We start from the raw sequence: 20,672 nt of genomic DNA on the forward strand, positions 1-20,672 counted from the left end.
CACTTTTTGATTAAAATTGCATTTCACAATACCATAAATTTCATGTTTAAAAACACCAGGATGGAATAGCATTATGTAGAAATTGCTTAAGCAGCTGAAGCACATGATCCTAGTGTAAAAGACAGCTGCTACAGTATTTCAGAAACAAGTTCAGTGAAAACTTTCAGTGCTTTATACTAGTTTTCTCTGGAGGAAATCAACAGCAGAAATTCACAAGTTTAAAAAAAAACAACCAAACAAACACCCCAAACCAACATTTCAGACATATCTAGTCTATTAAAAACAAATTATTTAAAGCTCTATTGTTTCACCTACTTGTAGTCTCTTTCCCAGAATTTGACAGGCCTGGCATATGAAGTGATGAATATTGCACTTCCCAGAAAAGGATTCAGTGGAGTAGAGAAGAAAGCTGACACAACTGCTTGGACAAACAACATGGCAGAATCTGTAGGATAAGAGAGTTAAGGGAAGCAAAGCAACAACTACTTTTTTTTTAGCTTCTGTGATTGTGTTCAATACAGACAGCAACACCAATAAAGAGCAAAACAAGATCTCTATGAATTCCTATGCAGCAAAGATGTTTGTAGTATTTCCAGCAATAAGAGGATTCTTTTTGTTTTTAAAAACAGAAATAGATGGAAATCTGGCACTAGACACGACAGTCATTCCCAAAAATTCAGTTGAAAATATTAACTCAATACTCCATTCAAACCAGCCTACAGAAGTTTAAAATGCAAAACTCAAGGACTAAAACCATAATGAGTGACTTCTGTAAAAGGGAATGACTATCAAAAGAAAAATCATGTGATTTTCAGAATTATTTCTGCTCCATGTTTTTTATTTACATCAGGATGCTATTCCTACCATTACCATATAATTCATAGCATTGTAACAAGGCAGAAAGTGTGCACAGCTTCTTTGTAAATACTCACTAGACAAACCAGCTCCTTCAGCAGTTTTTCCCCATAACACAGAATCCATTATAATGCAGTACTCAGAAGTTATAAATACATGACTTAAGAAGGTTTGCATTTTCAAAGGATACGTGGCACAGCAAAGGGCTGGGCAAAAGCATGGAATGCAGACCCCCATGTGATCTGCCAGGGAGCAATGTAGGTATATACAAATCTCAATTTATAAAAGAGTTCCCAAAGCTACAGGGGAAAAAAAAAAAAAAAAGAGAAAAACAATTCAGTATTTTTGCTAACAATCAACATGCCTTGCATCCTGAGGAATTTACTGGTCATCCCAGAGTTCTTACTGATCTACCAGAAGCATTGAGACTTGAAAAAAGGATGTCATTATAAAAGCAAGTAACATAAGATGCACTTCATTGCTCTACGTCCAAACTCAGGAGATGTTTAGAAAGTCACATATGGTTTCTCAAGCCAACAGAAATGCTGTGGGAAAGAGAAGTCTTAGCTGCCTTACAGCATATATATTACAGTACAAAAGACTGAGAATCTGCAAGATTACCTATCAGATAGGACTATCCATCTGTTTTCCCCTTTGGATGAACTGAAACACCTAAAAATAGAGTTAAAAAGTTACCTTGCTGAAGAGTATGGACATGAAGAAGAGATCTAGCAGCATGGTCTCAGTAAAACTTTTGTAATCAAAAGTAAAGAAGAGCACTGTGAAAATAACAGTGACATACTGGCACGTTGGGCTACTGAATGATGAACGCAGTAACTTCAAGCCAGCTATTGTGATCATTAAAGCACCCAACCTGTGTAAGGAAGTCATACAAAACAGTTATTACCTGTTATCTGAAAGGGGTTTAAAGACCACTTAAGCTATGCTGTCATGCAATACCAATCTCTTCAAACTTGGATTTGGGTTTGCTTTTGGAATTGGGGGCAAGGGGTGTTGATGATTTGTTGTTTTTTTCTAAAGACAACTTCTGATTTTTTTTTTAAAAAAAAGGTTACTATCTAAATCTTTTCATCAGTACTCTCAAGCCAATCAATGTTCAAGATTATTTCTAAGCGTGCCACTAAAAAAGAAAAAAAATTAAGAGATTAAATACCCTTGTGGTCTGAAGAAAAGCCTGGTCTTTAATTTAGGTTATGAATACTAAAATACAAAAATTCTAGATTAATCATCAAGAGGATGCTAATGAACACTGGATTATCATTTCCTGCATGACTATACTGCTCTAATTTCTATTGAGGGAACAGCAGTATTTTTCAGACATAGCAACCGACATATCAAAGGGTTATTAAAAAAAGAAGTTAAAGTAATATAAGGGCAACATTGCTCCCAAAGGTCTCATAGTGACTGTGATAATGAGCCCAAAGCAAGAACTTACTAGATGCAAGGATTAAAATTAAGAAAACCAAAAAAGCCACACACCACCCCACAAAATTAATCGAACAACCTGCCTCCCAAAATATTTTCTGTTTAGTTTCAATATTTATACTACTTTGTTCTAAATGAATAGAACTTCAAATCCAAAAAAGACACCTGGTTACTGCTTCTTGGAGGCAAAAAATGCAGGGCTTATTACTGAGCTATCATTTGCTGAGACAGTCAGATACACTGCTCAAGGGATTATAACTAAGACTCAATTTAAGAAGCAGTGTGCAATTCCATCTGGATATGGATTATACTTAGGGACTAGGAAGCCTGGGGAATTCCTTGATGAGAGAAGAAAGGTGCAGAGGGGCAGCACACTGGCACACCAACTCAGAGAACAAGTCTGAAATTTACACCTGATAAACTACCAGAACATACCAACACTATCTTGAATTTGCCATCTGGATATTATAGACTCTGTAGCTCAACAAGCAAAGTTATTGCAGTACTAGGTAATTCCACAACATTCCATCTTCACAGTATAAGCTAGGAGTTGAATAATTTATCTTTGCAGGAGTGTCCTGTTTAGCAGTGTAATACTCCAATCAGTTTAAGTCAGCTTTATACAGGCTTTCAAATAAAGAAAAGCTTTATTTATTCCTTGCCTTACTCTTAAGACAACACCATTAAGGTGTTCTGTCTTTCCATTGATGCTAGAAGTCACTATTTAATTTCCCACCACTGCAGACAAACTCAAGATTATTTAATAGCCTTTTCTACTTACTCAGTATCCAGTTTCTTTGGACTAGCAATATTCTTAGCGCTGCTACTAAGCTCATTGAGGACTATCAGTGGATAGATAACATTCTTCTCTACAAAAAGGAGCCAAATGTGAAGTTTCTCAAACCACATAACATGTGCAGCATCTGTCAAGATATATTAAAAAGAAGAAATCAGATGGCGCTGTCAAATCAAAAACATCTGGTTACAAAATAAAGACTCTTCATCCAATCAACTTGGAATAACCATCTCCTTACAATGGACTTCGGTAGTTTTATTTAAGCAAAATCAAGATAAGTTCCTGTCAGTAGCCCCAGTAGAGTTTTTGCACTGTTCACACAACAACAGAACAGTTGGCAAGCTACCTGGTAACTGTTCTCAGAAGGAAACAAACTGGGTTCCACCTCTTCAATAATTTCAACATTGCTATTGATGAAGCTGCTTGAAATTATGCCTTTTATCTCACACAAAAGGATGTTTTTCAACCCTATTCCATCTGAAGGACTCCTGGTTTACAACTCTACAGTACAGAAGAGCCTATGTAACCTGCCAACACAAATGTCTGTCACTTGAGCAACTTCTTTTAAACTTCTACAAGAATTGTAAGGTGCCTTTCAAATTACTGCAAATTAAGATAAAAATATTTCTACAATATAGGCTAGAAGATTTAATGTAAAAAGTTGTGGTAAACAGTGATGCAGACACAAAGGGCACCAACTGTGGCTTTTCTAGTTTTAGAGATTAAATACTTAAGTCATATAGTTGCACTTTTCACTTCTTTCAGATAAAGTCTGACATACTACAATTGTTATTCATATTTAACCATCTTTACATGCAGTCACTGGGAAAAAATCCCCCAAGTTCGACATCAATGAAAAGACCACCCTGAATGGCTGCTACAAAGGTAGAAAGTTTGCGAATCAATTCTGATAATTCTCTGCTCCTGAAAGCAGCAGAATGCTGTCTTGTTTTGACGACTATTTGAAAAGAAAAACCAAAATAGTTTCAGTTGTTTCCAATGCAGTTTAGACAGGAGTTTAAGTCTGCTGTTAACAACAAAAACATTCCAACTGTGAAGTCCCCACAACTGACCACAACATTTATCCATTCTGGAAAACTGATAAGCAGTGTAACTTCATCTCTTTTGCATCTCCAGGGAAAGATTCCATGAAAACATAGGCCTTAACACAAGCTGCAAGCACGTATCTATGCAGATCAAGTTGTAAGACTGGTCCCTTGGTCTATCAGTTGGCCACTCGCACTATTTTCTGTTGTTGAACATGTCAACAATACTATTAAAAACCAAATCAGTGCCAGGATGAAGTCTCCCCCAGCACTCACCACAGCTAATCCTCTAAAACATCTGAAAACTTGCTATGTTGAGGAAATACATAGTGAAACACACTTGATCTTTATGAAAAATTATTGAGGCAATCACAAGCACAAACTTTGCCACTCAAGATTTTGAAGACTATGTTTTAATGGAACTGCTCTGAGACAATGTTAACACTCATTGTCATCATCAGTTAAGAGATACATAAAATGTCATGGAATCAAAGCATGAGGAACTGAGCAACAAATACATTTATAGATCAGATGCAATGAAATTCCAGTAGTGAGAAGAGTGAAGAGATTAAGTATATCAATAGGTAACACAAGCTGGTGAGCAGCAACAGCAAGTTCAACAAAGTGTTACAGACAATACTTACTCCGGACTTCAAACTGATGGTATTCCTTGGTTTTCAGCAGCGGGTGAGAAAAGCAATGCCAAGGAAGCTGCTTTCGAAGCTGAGGCAGAACATAATGGGTCACAAAGCCCACCGTACCCACCAATGCATAGAGAACATAACTTAAAATAGGCTAAAAAGAAGAATTGAAGAAATTACGATGTTTATAAAAAACATAAAATCTTACTTTGCTAGCGTATTTTCCAGCATATGAGCAGGTGCTCCTGCAATACTAATGTATCTCTTCATGAGAAACTGTACTACCAATTTTAAGATAAAAACAAGAAACCCTATGAGAAAAAAACCCCTTCATATCTAACAAATTTTCACTACGCTGAAATGTATTTTCAAGTAAAAATAGTACACCAATCTTCTTTCACAGTCCATTGCTTCTGACCCATATGCATTTCATTTTATAAAGGTATTATTCTCTAAAGGCTGAACCCAATTTACCTTTCCATCTGCTAGATAAAAGGAGGTATGAGCAAATCATTAGTTTCACATTCACTTGAGAGGGTAAGAAGCCTCCTACAAGACCAATCCCTTCCACAGAAGTCACAAAATACTGTAAAATTAACAAGGGATGATGGCTGGATTTCACAATAATGCTTTCTACACGTTAAAATTTTCCCTAAATTTCTACACAATTCTAGAAAATTGCAAAACTAGGATTGCATTATCTTGTCATAACTCATCTTGTGAATTCTGTGAAGCCCAAGCCTATTGAAATATTCAACTGGTGAAGAGCATACAGCCACGTCTCTCAAACATGGGGGAAAGCAACATTCAGGTGGAGTGCTGAAATCCAGCCATACAATAATAGAAGGGATATTTTCCTCAGAAAACACAAGTACACATGCTTAAGTAATGCACTTCACCATGAAATTACCTAAATGCATATGCTTTTTAAAATTAGTTTCTTACTTTAAGCAGCATGTATTCTAAAATACATGCCAGAAATTTTCATTTGCTTTATATAAGGCTATGCATCAGCTAGTCCATGGTTCCATAACAGGAATACCAAAATAAGAAACTCAGTAACTGCAGCTCTTGAGGGAAACGCTTCACTTAAACTGAAGCACAGGATCTAGTCCCATTATCATCAAGAGCCACATATACACATTAAAAGTATCTAAAGCACTAGCTACACTGACAAGTCAAAAACTTGAAACTAAAATGATCTTTAAAGTCCTGTAAATAATCATTCCAGTAATGGGGTACTGCCCTATACTATAGTCTACAATGAACCATGCCAGCATGGAACTGCTGAGCCAAGGTTCAGCCCCTCATACTTTTAGCACCAAATATTTTAAACATTGTTTTAAAGTTTAATTTTTCCTTATTTCAAAAGAATTCTGACACTATTTGAGACTGACTCAAAAGAGGGTGTTTTGTGTCAGAGGCTGTAATAAAAATCTAAAACATAGGAAGAAACTAGGAAAGAGCTAAGGAATATATCTTTTGAGGACATATAAGTGAAGACCTTCAATCAGTCATGTACTTATCATGCTATATGTTTAAATACCATCTAAAATTAGCCAGAAGACTCAGTGAACTACTAAGATACACTTTATATCACACCATTGTATTTGCATACAGAAGGCAAATCGAAGACACGAGGTAACATCTTACCTGTAAAACTGTAAATACTGTACTGACATGAATTGCAAAATAGAGAACACCAATGACTATACACACTATCAGGTCAGACTGCAATCGTTCACTCTGTGGAGTCAAAATAAAATAATTTTAGAAAATACCAGCTTTGATTGATCTCTTAGAATCATTAAATTTGGAAAATATCCCCAAGATAGAGTGCAACCTTTCAATACCTCCTTAATACACAAATGCAGTAACACTGAAACTGAGTCAAGATTTTTAAATTATGCCAGTGTTATCTACTTCCACTGAAATAATCTGGAACTTCACAAGACGAACCTTACAGCTAAGAGCAACAGTTCAGCTAAGTGAAAGGGAAAGACTCATAGTGGCACAGGACAAATGAATATATCAAATATATTCTCTAATCCTGGACTGTGAGGTGGTGTAAGCATCCCCTGATGAGAGCACTGGAAGGGGCAATCAAATTTCCCCTTTATGATCCAAGAAGTGCTTAAGAATTAAGAATTGCTGCAGGGCAATTAAGAGCCCCGGAAAAGTGCCGCCGAGGCTGAGCTACCAACCAGGTGAAACAACCAGGCTCTTTAACCCTTTTCTGCCTTTTTGCAGAAGGGTACAGGATAGCTTTGGAATGACACCGAGGAACGAGTCTGAATTTTCCATTACTCCCAAACAATGAAAACAGGCATCGCGAACGGGCAAGCCCCGCCTCAAGACCAGTAACGCCAGACTCGGCCACAAGGGGGCAATGCGTACTTAGGGCCGAAGCCTCGGGTTTAGACTTGCTCCCACTCGGTAAAAACAACATCAGTATCTACATCACAGCAAATCATTAAAGGATTATCTACTCCAAAATTGGCCAAATAATTACACACAGCAATTATTGTTGCAAAGCCTTAACTTCTTGGGCTACAACTTACTTTTTTTTTAATCAGTTGTCCTGATTTTAAAAACCACAGCAAGAAAGACCATCAAAATCCTCAGCTCCTCTGCCCCCTTGGACACTAACACCACAGCAGTTTGAGAGCTAAAGAGAAGCTTGCAGCTCCTATGGTAACTTTCCTCCTAAATGTTAAAAGAATTGCAGTTTCTCTGCTCTAAATATTTATTAGCAGTTTCCACACACTGCACCTCATCGTGCTTCTAACTGCTGTATTATGAAAACCCAGCTATACAGTTCAGCCTAAGCTGAGCCCTACACAAAGCTAAATGCATATTCAACCCTCTTTTCTACAAGTTAAATATACTAAGCTTCTTAAGTCTCTTACTTACTGCTAAATAATGTTTAAATATTACTACTTCCATAAATATTTACAGTGCATTTGTACTAAAAATTCGAAGTAGTGTTTAAGTAAATGGAAGTTTCATCTGCTTCCAAAGAAAGCAAACAGCAAAACAACTTAGACCACGCAAACAAACCACAAAAAGCCCCAAAATACTTTCAATTTTTTGATTTCCACTTCTGGAACAGCAAGCACAAAGCTCTTCCTCACAATTATTAGAAACAGTAAATAAATGTAATTTTGCCACCACTGATTCTTTCCCACTAACTTCAACACAAAAGCAAGCATCATCTATTATTATCCATGAGATAAATCAGGATCCTCAGTGATACTTCACTGAATCCACACTAGGGAATTCCAACTCTCTCTGCTTTTAAATAACTTAAAATTGCAATATCAGCATTATACTCCCAGGTGTAGCACATGAGTTCAGCTGCAGATTGAAAGGAAATGCTGTGATATCCATTCTAACTAGAACTATGTTAGGTGACAAGGGAGATCTAAGCAAGATCTGGATGGATGCTATATAAACCAACACAAAGCAAATGCTTAAATGGAATTTAAAAAATAATAATAAATCCTACTTACCACAGAATTTCTAAGCTTCTCAGGTAAAGGATCTTTTACTTCAGACAGAGGATCTTCAGGGTTTTTGTCTTCAGAATTAGGAAAAAATTTTGATTGCACTAAAGAGCTTAAAAGAAAGACAGAAAATCCCATTGAAAAGCTTGTATTGCTCTATGTGGTTTTATAATAACAAAGTCAGAAGTTCTATTACAAATTGACCACAAAAATTAATTTTGTCACATCAGTGCTTTCACACAGCTGAGCAAAGTTACAGATATTTCAACTTTATAGAAGAGTTAGTTCTCTGTTGTACAGAACAGTGACTATTAAAGAGCAGCAGCCAGATGTTCAAACTGCAGTTTCTCTAGCAGCAACACAGGAGTAATTGAACAAAAACTGAATTTGAAGTGAAATTTAGCATTCATGAAACCAAACTTGAACTCATAAATAATTGAACAAAAATGTGCAATATTTGGAAGTAGTCTATTTGGCAATGTCATTTAAAAAAACATTAATTCTTTGGTTCAATTCAACAACAACAACAAAAGAAACCTATTCTAGCCTGTTTAATTAATTAGTCAAGCTGACCAAACTTCTACATTCTTACCAGGCCTTGCTGATACTAAACCTTACACCTAAGCTTTTAGAAGCCCATGTGCAATTTTACTAGTCATAACAAGCTGTTTCGCAACCTCTCAGTGTGATTTTTTTTACACCACCCTACATAGTGCAGAAATATTATTTCACTTTACGGACAGGAAGATCACTACAGAGCAAGCCCTAGATCTTCAAAGGAAATTACATATTGCAATGTATTCCAATGCTTAACTGTGCCACAGTCAAACATGACCATCCAGGCTTTAGTTTTTGAAAAAAAAAAAAAAAGAACAAGTACCCAGGGAAAAGAACCTCATATCAACTGAACTAAAAAGTAACTGGACAAGGTTTAGTGGTCAACCCAAAGATGAGAAATTTCCTCTGGTGTAAACACTCACGAATCATTAGTTTTGCTGTTCACAGAGGAAGTCCTTCACTATCTACCCCAAGCCACTATTTATCAAATTCATCCAACATTATGGCTACATTTAAATCCAAGTTCAAGGTCTGCCTCACCTAGGTATGTGACTGAGCTTTTATTGGCTATTCTGGGGGAGGTGTTTCTCCTACTGGAACTATTTTGTTTTACATGTACCATTATTAACTGAATCAAACACCCTCAGCATCAGATCTCTACTTCAGCATAGAATAACATGAATACCTTTTTCTGCAGGCTGCATGGGAATACTCATCACAAAACATGTCCTTATAATTTATCATAATTATTTGAACAAGTGCTCAGAGCACACATTCAATATAAGAATACATCAACAAACAAAGTGGAAGTATTCAAGAAGTCCCCCTGTGGACTTTGGCTTAAACCAGTGCCTTGAGCACCTCTTAAACACAAAAAGGGTATGGGTTATTCCCAACACACCCAGCAGCAGAAAGATGGCACCTGACTGACATTTTGGAGAACATCAGCAGGCAGTTAAATCAGATTTTGGCAGGTAAGTAATTTACCAGAAGTCACAAAAAAGGTCATTGTTAGAGAAGGAACTAGATGCAAAATGTGAGAATTTCTAACTATTGAACCAAGGATATACTATTTTTGATTAGTGCTGGTGAGTACAAGTTCAAACACTACTAAGTAGTAACATTATTTGTAGATTTTCCTTGCAATTTGCTTCTTCATTGGGGAAGAGATACAAACTGAGTCACTTACAAAAGTACAGAAGGGTCACTGCTTTGTCTGCTGAGATGATATGATATTGCCACTAACAAACCACAAAATATGGAGAAGAGAACTGGAATATGCTGCCCATCCCAGGAATCCTGGAGACAGAAGCAAAATGTTAATAAAAAGGAGACAAAGTACACACCACTTTACCTGACATACAAGAATTATGTATACCACAGAGAATGGAGAAATTAACTATAACTCCACAAAAATAAGCCAGGGCTTTCTGTACAAAAATATTGTTCTGTCTTTACCTATGTCTAACTATAGATCAGAAACTCTAGCACAGTGTACATCCCTCAAGTCTACACCATCTCAATCATTAAACAGTCATTATTTCTCATAACCCTTACAAAGCATTTCCTGCATTCTTTGAGAACCACAGGCTCTTAAGAGATGTATTTAGTCACTTAATTTTGAAACTTACATATATTCGACTCAAGATTTATTTTTCTGAATGTGCTGAATGCAGATAAAACAGTGGCTTTATTTGTGCTTTCCTGATCTGCACTGGATCTACAAAGCTGAAAGAGTTATTCCTTGCTAAAGCTTGTTTGTCTTAAATGGATGTGTTTACCAAAGGCTAATGAGACAAGTGCACAAATTCACACAAAGCTAATGATGTCCTGCAGGTGACAGTATCATGGGAGTAACCCCTCTAGGAACTTTCCACTCTCTGTGATAAAAGTGAAAAAGCCAGCCAACTCATTGTAAACTGAGCATGTCTGATTATTGACAAACACCTGAAATGAATAAACAGAACCAGCATCACCCTTCATACCGTTTTCAAACAACCTTTCAAGCAAGGAAAACAGGGCGGGTGTGGGAGGGGGGTCTATGTTTGTTCCTTGGCCAGCTAACTCTTTAACTCTCCCCTTCAGGTGGGCACATCATTTTGACACTACAAACTATTTCTTGTGTCTTTTCAAATAAATATTAATTAGAAAATACTGTTTCACTTTTGCAGCACCAGAAAAGTATACTTACATGTGCCACTTTGAGAAGTTAACATACAAGTACATGCAGACTCTACTAGAAAGAAGTCACTTGCATGCTATTTTCAAGAACTGATGTAGAATGGAAATGATGGTAAATGTCATGTGTTTTCAATCAAAAAAAAAGCCCATTAGAGCAGGCACAAATCACACACCTTTTGAAAGCAAAAAATCTGCTTTCCTCCTGCATTGCATCTCCTCTATTGACATCTCAGTTGAGCAGGAACAAAACCCTAGTAAATCAAACTAATATTTCTAGTTCAGTAGTTGCATACTTTAGCTACTTAATACAGAAGGAAGCAGAGAACAAACCCCAAAACATGTTTACAGTGCATAAAGTCTTTCTCACCTTCAGGGCACCATAGCACAGTCCATACAACAATGCTACTGCCACAATACTACAGATAAAACTGTAAAGTGCTGCAAGCAGGCTTGTGGTAGCTGAATATGATAGAAATGAAAAGAAAAAACATTGTTATTGTCTGAAGTTAGAATACAAAATACTTCAATTTGTTTAAGGTATCAGCCCCCTAGTTTCCTCTGATGGAAAAAAAAGGGCAATTCAAACCAGAGGAGCTACTTGTATTTTCCCCTACAAGTAATTTTTATTAAGAGCATTTTATGTGGCTTTTTTAATCTCCTTAGTTATTGAACAACTTTACCATGGGAATAGTTAACTGCAATAGAAACCAGTTGAGGAAGAAGTGACAGACTCACTAGGACAAAAATTCTACTTGTCTATAATCAATCAGAAGACTTAGGCTTTTTAAAAACACAATTAAAGTATTCTATCTTTAGAGGGTAGGAATAACAATGGTATAACCACTAAATTTTTTAACTAACATACTGATCTTGGCTACTCCACATCTCATACTTTTGCCACTGAAAAAACACAACACTCACCATTGCCACCAAAGACATGAATGTCCAGCTGTTCACAGAGATACATCACAAATGTATTCACCTGAGGCAGGAGACCAATGAAGAATACTATAGGGAAACATAGTGTAAACACTACAGAAAAAAAAAAAGAGTTGAAAAAGTGGTGAATATGAAAAAAACAGCATGGTAAGATACTTTTCAGTTTAAATTCTAGGGTATCACATACCCCATCTTAACATCACTGAAGTATTTCTATTTTAAATTTCTAAGGAAAATATATATTATGTAAAGTCCTACTTCAGTAACTCGGAACTGACTGAATACAGAGGTCATACAAATCAATAGTTCTTTCCTTTTAATTGCTGTAGACATAGACACAAGCCAATTCAGGCTTTCCATTTTTATTTAGCAAAGATCAGCCAGGAGTGTTTACAGATTAGACTTGTATGCTTTCACTCACTGTAAGCGAGACTGATGCAAGACTAACTGCCTGTCTGGAGTTGCAGGAGCAACCTAACACCAGCCACTCTGACATAAGGGAGGCCAAGCACCACCTCCAGGTTTTCTGCTACTAATAGTATCTGACAATTTTACTCATTTTCCCACACCACTTCTGAACATTCTAATCCTAAATTACTGGGTTTTCTGAATGAGAACAGACAACTGTATTAATCATGAAAACACCTGCAAATTACAGGATTTCAGAACACAAAGATAAATGAATGCCACCTAATTTCAATACAGAAAATGGTTATGTCTCCGCCTGTACATATAATCCACTTTCCATCCTAAAGAAAAAAAGATGCAGAAATAATCTATGCATGTTCAGATATAGCAGTTCAGATCTAATTCACAAGCAACAGCATATTGTAAGTTTTAAGTTCTGAAGGACAGAAGGATCAAATAACAAAAAATAACCCTAGCAGACACAATCTGGCACTTTAGGGAGGATTTTCTACCATCTTATTGACTTGTAGCTTCAGTGACCAAAAGCAGAAACAGACTTTAAAGTACCTTATTAAGTACCACAAGTCTCAAATTTAATTTTCTAATTTTAAATGCACAGAATGGTTGGACACTGAAGGACATATACAAGAAACATCTACCGTGAGATAGATAATGAGAATCTGATTTCTTTCCCTACTTCACAGTAATACTAAACAACAATATAATTTAAAAACATGCAGGCTTCAAGCCCGGGAAAAACACTGAAGTCTGTATTTTTTACTGACACTAATTAGGAAATACAAAACTACAAACCAGCTCTTCAATACCTGAATAAAATACTTTATCGGAATTCTTAAGTCTAACCTCTATTTCAAATTATTACTCCAGGAAGCCAACATAGAAGGCAAATACAGTATTCTGTCACTGACAGGTTAAAAAGCTGTTTCCCAAAAGTCTGTAAGTCAAACTATCTTGGGCCCATTGGAAACAAAATTACTAGACAGATCTGGGAACACACAATTTTTAAAGACTAGTCCAGCAAAAAAGCCAATCTTTATGATGCTTTTACAATCCGTAACATCCTTATTTTCTAACAGTGACCAACTAGGTGAAAAGATAAAATAATTATTATAAATGTGGAGTAGATTCAGAGCAATTGATCAAGTGCAATAGGTGGGACACAAAATAAAGCATTTATGCTAGTCCTCACTTGTCTGTTGGCAAGGAGACAACATTTACATTATCTAAACACAAAGTTCACCTTGCCCTGTACCTGTTTCTTCCAGTAGCTTTGCCTGGGAACAGGAAAAAAGGCTGCTGAGATTTTTACCTAACAAAGTATGTTTGCTAGCAGCCAGCCTGGTCTGCAGTACACACAAAGCTTTTTGAAACAGTGCTTCAGCAACATTAAGAGTTGCTCCAAGGGCAGGCGTACCATGTGGGGGGTGGGGTGGGATGTGCAGCGCAGTTTGGTGGGCTGAGTCTTTTTTGTTGGGTGTTTTATCATTTTGGTTTTTGAGGTTTTCTTTTAGGTTTGGTTTGGGTTTTTTATTGTTGGGGGGGGGTTGTTTTGTTTTTTGGGGTTTTTTTAAGGTAGAGTCAGCTGTTCTGGTAATCTGATCTTTTATTGGAAGAATTGCTAAGAAATATAAATCACATATGCTGCTGCAAGATACACCAGAAGAACAGTAAAATATAAGGATCAAAACCGACTTCGAACTCTTGAACTAAGAAGTTTTAAAAGCTAATGCCCAGATGGACATGGCCTGGTGAAAATGCCACCGTATCTTTTAAAACTGGTAGACTCACTCTTCAGTACTTTTAAAAAGTAGCTCACTTACACAGGAGGACATAGAACCTACATGTATACTTATGTATTATCTTATAGGTACATGGGTATACATTATGGCAATGACTCCATGTGGTAGAAAAGGGAAGAAAATACTTCCAAAACTGACCAAGCATTATCAAGAGAAATGAAGTTAGTTTTGTATCATCAATGAGTCAAAAGTATCTTCTATCTTCTTTTTTTATTACTGATACAGAATCAAGTATGCCAGTACATGAAAGAAACCAAAGAATTTGTTCAAAAAGCATCTTTGTAAATGTCTGGACAATTTCTGTTCATAAATATGCAACTCAGACAGTTTCCCTCTGGGCATTTAAATCCAGAGTTATTAGCAGAGAAAGCTGAAGGGGGAAGCAGTATGAGGCATAAAATACAGGATGTTCCTAAAATCAAGTAATAAAAACTAATACCCAAAATGCTTGAGTCCGTAATCCTTATTAATAAATTAAAAATTTTAAAAATCCACACTGAGACCATGTTTTCATTTTTCTTGGACAAAAGAAGGTCTGGGGGCACGCAGACGTAACATTTAAGTGCTGTAGTCTTTCACACACAGGTATTTTGATAAAACTGAAAAGCAACTTCATTCAGTTTAGATGAATTCTTACAGATTTTCTTATCCCACCCAAAGCAGGGATCCATAGATGATCACCCAAATAACTTTGCTCCATTAAAGCAATGCACAAAGTTCCCATGATAAGATGGTCTTCAAATGTTGACATCTCTCTCTCCTTTCTATGGGCTGTGTTTGAGACTACAGGGCTGCTATTAATTTCATAATGGAAAAGGATTGTTGTGGGGTTTACGTTGTTTGTTTTTGGCATTAGGTTTAGGGGGGTATCTGAGTTAAATGTCACCAGTATTCTGAATGCACTGTGCTGCTCAGAAAACAATGAGATTACCTCAAAATGGAAATGCAGCTCAAAAATTGTATTTTTGGTATTGCTGATAGGCCTGTTTTTAGAAGAAGTGCATTAAATAAGCTTTAACCTGTGTATAATATTTTAAAAATTTGTGTCTGTACTGTTCTGCCCAATTGCTAAATACAAATAACCTGACTTAAGAGAACTCCTACTCATTTGCCAAAAGCCCCTCTAGAGAGTGCAAAAGAGTCCAAATCAAAACGGTTTTTTAACTACTGAGCAGCTAGGTCCTAGCAAAGGACCAGTGGTACACAGGTCCACTACACACTAGTGGTACACAGCCCCAAATTAGATAAGCAAGTTCAAGGATAAGGGCTAAGACACTGGATAATGAAAAATTTTAGTAGAGGGCGTCTCTGCCATTTGTTACAGCAAAGCTGCGGAAGGGGAAAATGATCCCCTAAAGTTCTACTGTTGTTGTTGTAAAGCAAACAATTCAAATCTACGAAAAAGCTACTCACCTATAACTAAGTCCCTGGCTGACAGCAGCAGCAATGGGTTGGTGAAAGCCATTCCATACAACCTGAATCTTGTTGTAGATATGTTCCTGCTGCCATAATCCAACAGCCAAATCAGACCACAACACAAACAGAAATATACAGGCCTACTATAGGCTATGATACGATTGTGACCCTGTTTAAAAAGAAACCACAAAAACACCAACATTTGTTCATTATTAGTGGATAAAGTAACTTTTACTCTTCTGCTACAGATATCTTCAGAATCAAAATTAATCACTGGTCATCAGCTAATATACTGTGACCTCACTGTATTCTGAAGTTTTCTTCATAAATTCCTTAAAGCATTGCCTTGCAGTGATACCAGTCTGTGCTTTTTGTGCCTTTGATATAACAAAAGACACAACAGTTAGATTAAGTTAGACTAAGCTATATATACCCTTAGTCTCAGCTATATTTTATGCTATGTTGCTTGCAGTACTAAATGCTAGAGGAGCTCTGACTAGGCTTTGTAAGCAACTGAGAATAAATAAATTTTAAGGAAAAGGGATTAAAATTTATTACTTAGATACTGCTTCTGCTGCATGGGGGGACAGAATCTCTATCGGTGTTTATCAAAATACAACTTCTTACACAAAATTAATGACTTGCTGCAGAAGACTAATGCTTTTAAACATCTCATCTAGGACATGAAGGTAATATTTTGTCTTGGCAATCTAGCAGATGCACAACAGAATAGAAACATATTGTGCAATACTAGAATGTTAACATTTCCATGTTTAAACATTAACGTTCACTAGAGCATTGCAAACTCAGCTTATTAGAGTGAAAAAATAAAGCAGTGTGCACACTAGGATAACTGAATGATCTACACGACTAAAACAGAACATCAAAGCTGTGTCAGATCATACCAGCAGAGCAAATTACAACATTAAGAATACTTCTCAGTATAACTGCTAGAAGAATAAAGACTCTTCAAAAAGCTTATCATGACGTGGCTCCCTAGCGAAAGCTAGGCTCAGGAAAGGAGTACATGATTTGCTAAATACAAAGAGTAAGGCGGGGGGAAACAATATCAGGTCCCTTCTCACACACTAAGACAGCAACAAGCCTTTTGTGCCTTGTAAGAAGGAACACAGGAGAAATGCCAGAAAAATCCAACCTAAATGATCAATTCTCTGTGGGAGTTCTGCATTTGCAGGGTTAGTACAGTGGCACATGCCCGTGACTTACATGTCGGGGGGAAGAAGAATCTGGCTGAACGCTCTGAAACCAAAATAAAAAGAGGAAAGTTACCCAAACTACAGATAAGTGTGTTCACCTCCCTACACATATCTTCTTGGTTGAAGTTCTTTTAACAATATCTACAATTAATTTTACAGTTGTCAAGCCACATCACAGCCTTTAAATAGCACAATGTTGTTAGATAGTAGATGTCTAAAACCAAAATTCTAAAACAATCCCCAAGTCCCTTATTTTCAGGACTTTTACTGGTTTTCAACAGCATCAGGAAATTTAATTTTATAGCTAATTTCCATCCTAACAGTCAAATCAAAAAATAATCAATCTTGGATTACAATAAACCATTATCAGTCTAACAAAAATTAATTATCTGTTAAAAATATGCTTAGATATAATTGCCTCCTATGAATGCTCTGAGGGGAGAATTCATAGGAGGCAATTCTGTAGCATTCTGAGCATTCTAGACACTACAGGAAATTAAAACCTAAACCAATAAAACTTCAAGTTCAGTTTGTAGCTGCTTTTCAACATGTAACAATGCGCTCCTCTTCATGAACCAAAAAAATCCATGAGAACAATAAATAAAGGATTGTTTAACAAGCATATGCAGAACCATTTTAGTGATGTGACCTTGCGTTACCATGTATCAAACTTCCCATGAGGCCAAGTTTACTCATTTCTTTATAAATGATAAACATGCACATTTTTCCTAAAGCCCTAACTAACCTGCAACACCCAACTGGATTTATATCTATTGTGTGCACAAAGTAAAGAGAAATTAAAGTACCTTCAACAGTGAGTACTGGCAACTGGCTATTACCAGGCAAAACTGGAAGACCCAAATATCCTTGAAAAAGCCCTCTATAAGAAGTACAGAGCCCAGAAATGCAACTAGAATAGCTAGGATGACAGCTAATACGTTTTCAAGGATCTCACGATTCCTGTTTTAAAGGGAGAGAAAAAAAAGAAAAAAAAAAAGGAATTTAAAGCTAACTATGTCTAGAAAAAGCTGCAAAAGAGCAGTTAGAGTCAAAAATTAACAGGGGTTATGATAATGGTAGCAAAGTAGTTAAGAATAATTTTGAACTTCCACAGTCTACTAGCACACTGTCCTTTAGCAAAGCTAGGAGCTACCAGGATTTCAATGACAGCTGAAAGCAGACAGTATCTTAGTATCTTATGGAATTTTACTTTAAACAGCAGAAGATAACTTCAGAAAATAATTTTAGAAATAAATCAAATGTTCCACCAGAAGCATGGTCTGTAACTTAAATCTATATTCAAAGACCATCCAAGATGATGATAAGCCTAAGAAAAAAACACAAATATGATAACTTACCTGTGCTTATAATCTGTCATTCATGATTTTCTAATGAAGAAACTAAAAATACTCTTGCTTGAGTAAGATATGCCAAGAGGAATACAGATAATTCCCTATGATATTGCTAGCGCTTTGGAACAGAGTTATGAGTATTCCTCCCTGGACAGAATCATTACTAATAAACCTCTTGTTTATTTCAAGGAGGTTCATTACCAAACTATAAATACTCAAAGTATTCCAAAAGCTGGTAACTGGAGGATCACCTTAATTTTATTCCTCTAGGTAAATGCACAGGGACAAGAAATCACAGTACTAAACAACTCTTCGAAAAACTGCTCTGGAACAGCAGGCAAATTCTTTCTGTTCACCAAAAGACTAAGTGCATGCCAGGTTGTAGACCCTTTAATTAATTTTTGGAGAAGGCTATACTCTAGCTTTCAAGATTGGCAACAAATCTTTCTATTTCATCATTCAAATACATTACTGCCCCACGCAGGCAAAGTGAGGGTTGTTTTCCTTTTTCCTTTTTTGATTACTACAGAAGAAAATGAGAGTAGCCTCCATTATTTTAGAAAAACTACATTCAGTATTATTCTTTCATTTTTGAGGGTACAGTAAATAAGTATAATTCTCTAAGGATAGTTTTATCTATATTAAGAGTTTAGTAACTGTTTTCATCTTTACTTTCTGAGGTCTGGCAACATACAAGGATCTCACCTATCAAATAAAGCCAGAAGAGTTAATCTATCAAAATTGATGCTAATCCAAAGTTTAGGCAGGATCCAAAAGCGATAGTACTGCTTGACTTTTTGAGCTGCTTCCTCTTGAGGCTGCATGTGGTCCTGAAGGTCAGGGCTCAGGTCAATATCTTGCTGCTCCAACAGATCTGTATCCATTGTTAGCAGCCTGTTCAACCTGATCTGAGGAAGAGAAAGCTAAAAGAAAGTTGGTATTAACAAAAACTCCTTTGTATCAAATCACTGTATATATACTGAAAATTGCTTTGAAGAAAATTGCTAGAACTCTTTAGTTCACTTTTGAGGAATTACATGTTAAGCACTGTCACAGGCCTCTACTTACTTTTTCTGTCCTTATCACAGCACACAAATGGGACTAGCAGCAATAACAGTTTGCATACAACAACTCTTTGGCATTTCAGCATATGCCTTATCTCAAATAAATGCATCTTCCAAGCACATTATCCCATTTACTCTGAAAACTTCAAATTTGAAGACAAGTAAACTGATACATGGACAACATACACTACAAGAATAATCCAATTACTAATTTAAATTACAACACATTTCTTAGTCAGTTAATCTGCATGCAAACCCATGCTGAATGGTTTTTTGCACGACAAAGCAACATACTCGTGCACCAGCAGTCAAATTTAAACTCACTGAATCCAGAATACACTCAGAAATGAGCCAAAGAAAAAGCTCTGCCCTAAACAGTCAAGTACTATTTCCAACTATTACTTATTTTGTAGTTTAGAGTTCTCATGAAACTCACAGTAATACTTACAACCATGAAAGACACTAAAGGAGAGTACCGAATGCTAATAAGATTCTATAGTACATATTGTATAGTCTAATCCAATTTCTAACAGGCTGAGAAACATCTTCATGTACTGCCCTTTATTCTTAGGTAATAGAATGGTTAAAATGTTCTTTAATGGAAAAAGCTTCACAAACGTGTAAGGCAAAGAGTAAAACTTCAATACTCATGCCATCTTCAAATGTCAAAACTACAGGTTTAGTGTTTAGAGTGGCTTTTTCCCTACAATCACCTAAGTTTAACAGGCAATTTTTCGATTTATAAATTTTTTGTCATCATTCCTTAAATCATCAGTGTACTTAACTATGCTTAGCCAGCTTCTCTTTCCTAGAAAAATACTAATGAAAAAACAAGCAGGAACACTCTCTTTCTAAAAGCATTAAAAAAACCACAAACCATACTATTTAAGGTGCATCAGAAAACCAATCCTTTGTTGACAATTTTTTAAAAAACTTAGTTTCTTAAAAGGTAGAATCACCATAACATTCATGGCACTAATAATAAATTTCAGTGGAAATTTCCATTTAGTTGTGTGGGCTGAGCTTTTACAGTCACAAATTTGCCTTAAAACAGAATCATTCCCTCCAATGGGACTAAACTGGCAAACCAAAAGCACAGAAGAGGTAATGCAGCCTCTTTTCTAAAGGCTACATGTTTGAGGGGGACTGTGAAAAGCAAAGCAAGTTCCTCTAGCAGACACCAAGTTTAAAAAGAACGTTCTTGATCAAAAGCATGGTCAGGCAAACGGAGGTCTCTTGCTCCTCTGCTAAATCCTAAAGCTGTATTTCATTTTTCCTCTTGATTATATCATTAGGTACTTTGACATACTTCTCTTTGGTTGGCCAGCTTAAGAATCACGCCCATTTGCACTGTTTTCAGAGCATAATATACGATTTCAGAATTAAGAGTACAGGTATGCCTGGACTTGACAACAGTGCAAAAGCTT

The 20,672-nt window shown here is 36.3% G+C and overlaps 1 protein-coding gene across 8 annotated transcripts in view; it reads right to left on the reverse strand.

The window, feature by feature from the left end:
• The window catches only part of PCNX1 (pecanex 1), an 89,336-nt gene that overhangs the window by 22,775 nt on the left and 45,889 nt on the right, over positions 1-20,672 (reverse strand). For 5 of the 8 annotated variants that reach the window (XM_038139931.1, XM_038139927.1, XM_038139929.1 and 2 more), the window contains 14 exons: positions 18,887-19,104; positions 17,636-17,789; positions 16,840-16,872; positions 15,610-15,781; positions 11,951-12,061; positions 11,397-11,488; positions 10,038-10,147; positions 8,297-8,402; positions 6,438-6,530; positions 4,788-4,938; positions 3,083-3,224; positions 1,552-1,729; positions 1,046-1,154; positions 316-445 (listed from right to left, as the gene is read on the reverse strand). In XM_038139931.1, the coding sequence (XP_037995859.1) occupies positions 316-445; positions 1,046-1,154; positions 1,552-1,729; positions 3,083-3,224; positions 4,788-4,938; positions 6,438-6,530; positions 8,297-8,402; positions 10,038-10,147; positions 11,397-11,488; positions 11,951-12,061; positions 15,610-15,781; positions 16,840-16,872; positions 17,636-17,789; positions 18,887-19,104 (1,799 nt within the window). The remainder of the gene's footprint in view (positions 1-315; positions 446-1,045; positions 1,155-1,551; positions 1,730-3,082; positions 3,225-4,787; positions 4,939-6,437; positions 6,531-8,296; positions 8,403-10,037; positions 10,148-11,396; positions 11,489-11,950; positions 12,062-15,609; positions 15,782-16,839; positions 16,873-17,635; positions 17,790-18,886; positions 19,105-20,672) is intronic. The other 3 variants (XM_038139932.1, XM_038139930.1, XM_038139928.1) reach the window with 1 other exon arrangement.

The sequence above is a fragment of the Motacilla alba genome, chromosome 5 (assembly GCF_015832195.1).
Source record: "Motacilla alba alba isolate MOTALB_02 chromosome 5, Motacilla_alba_V1.0_pri, whole genome shotgun sequence".
Lineage (NCBI taxonomy): Eukaryota > Metazoa > Chordata > Aves > Passeriformes > Motacillidae > Motacilla > Motacilla alba.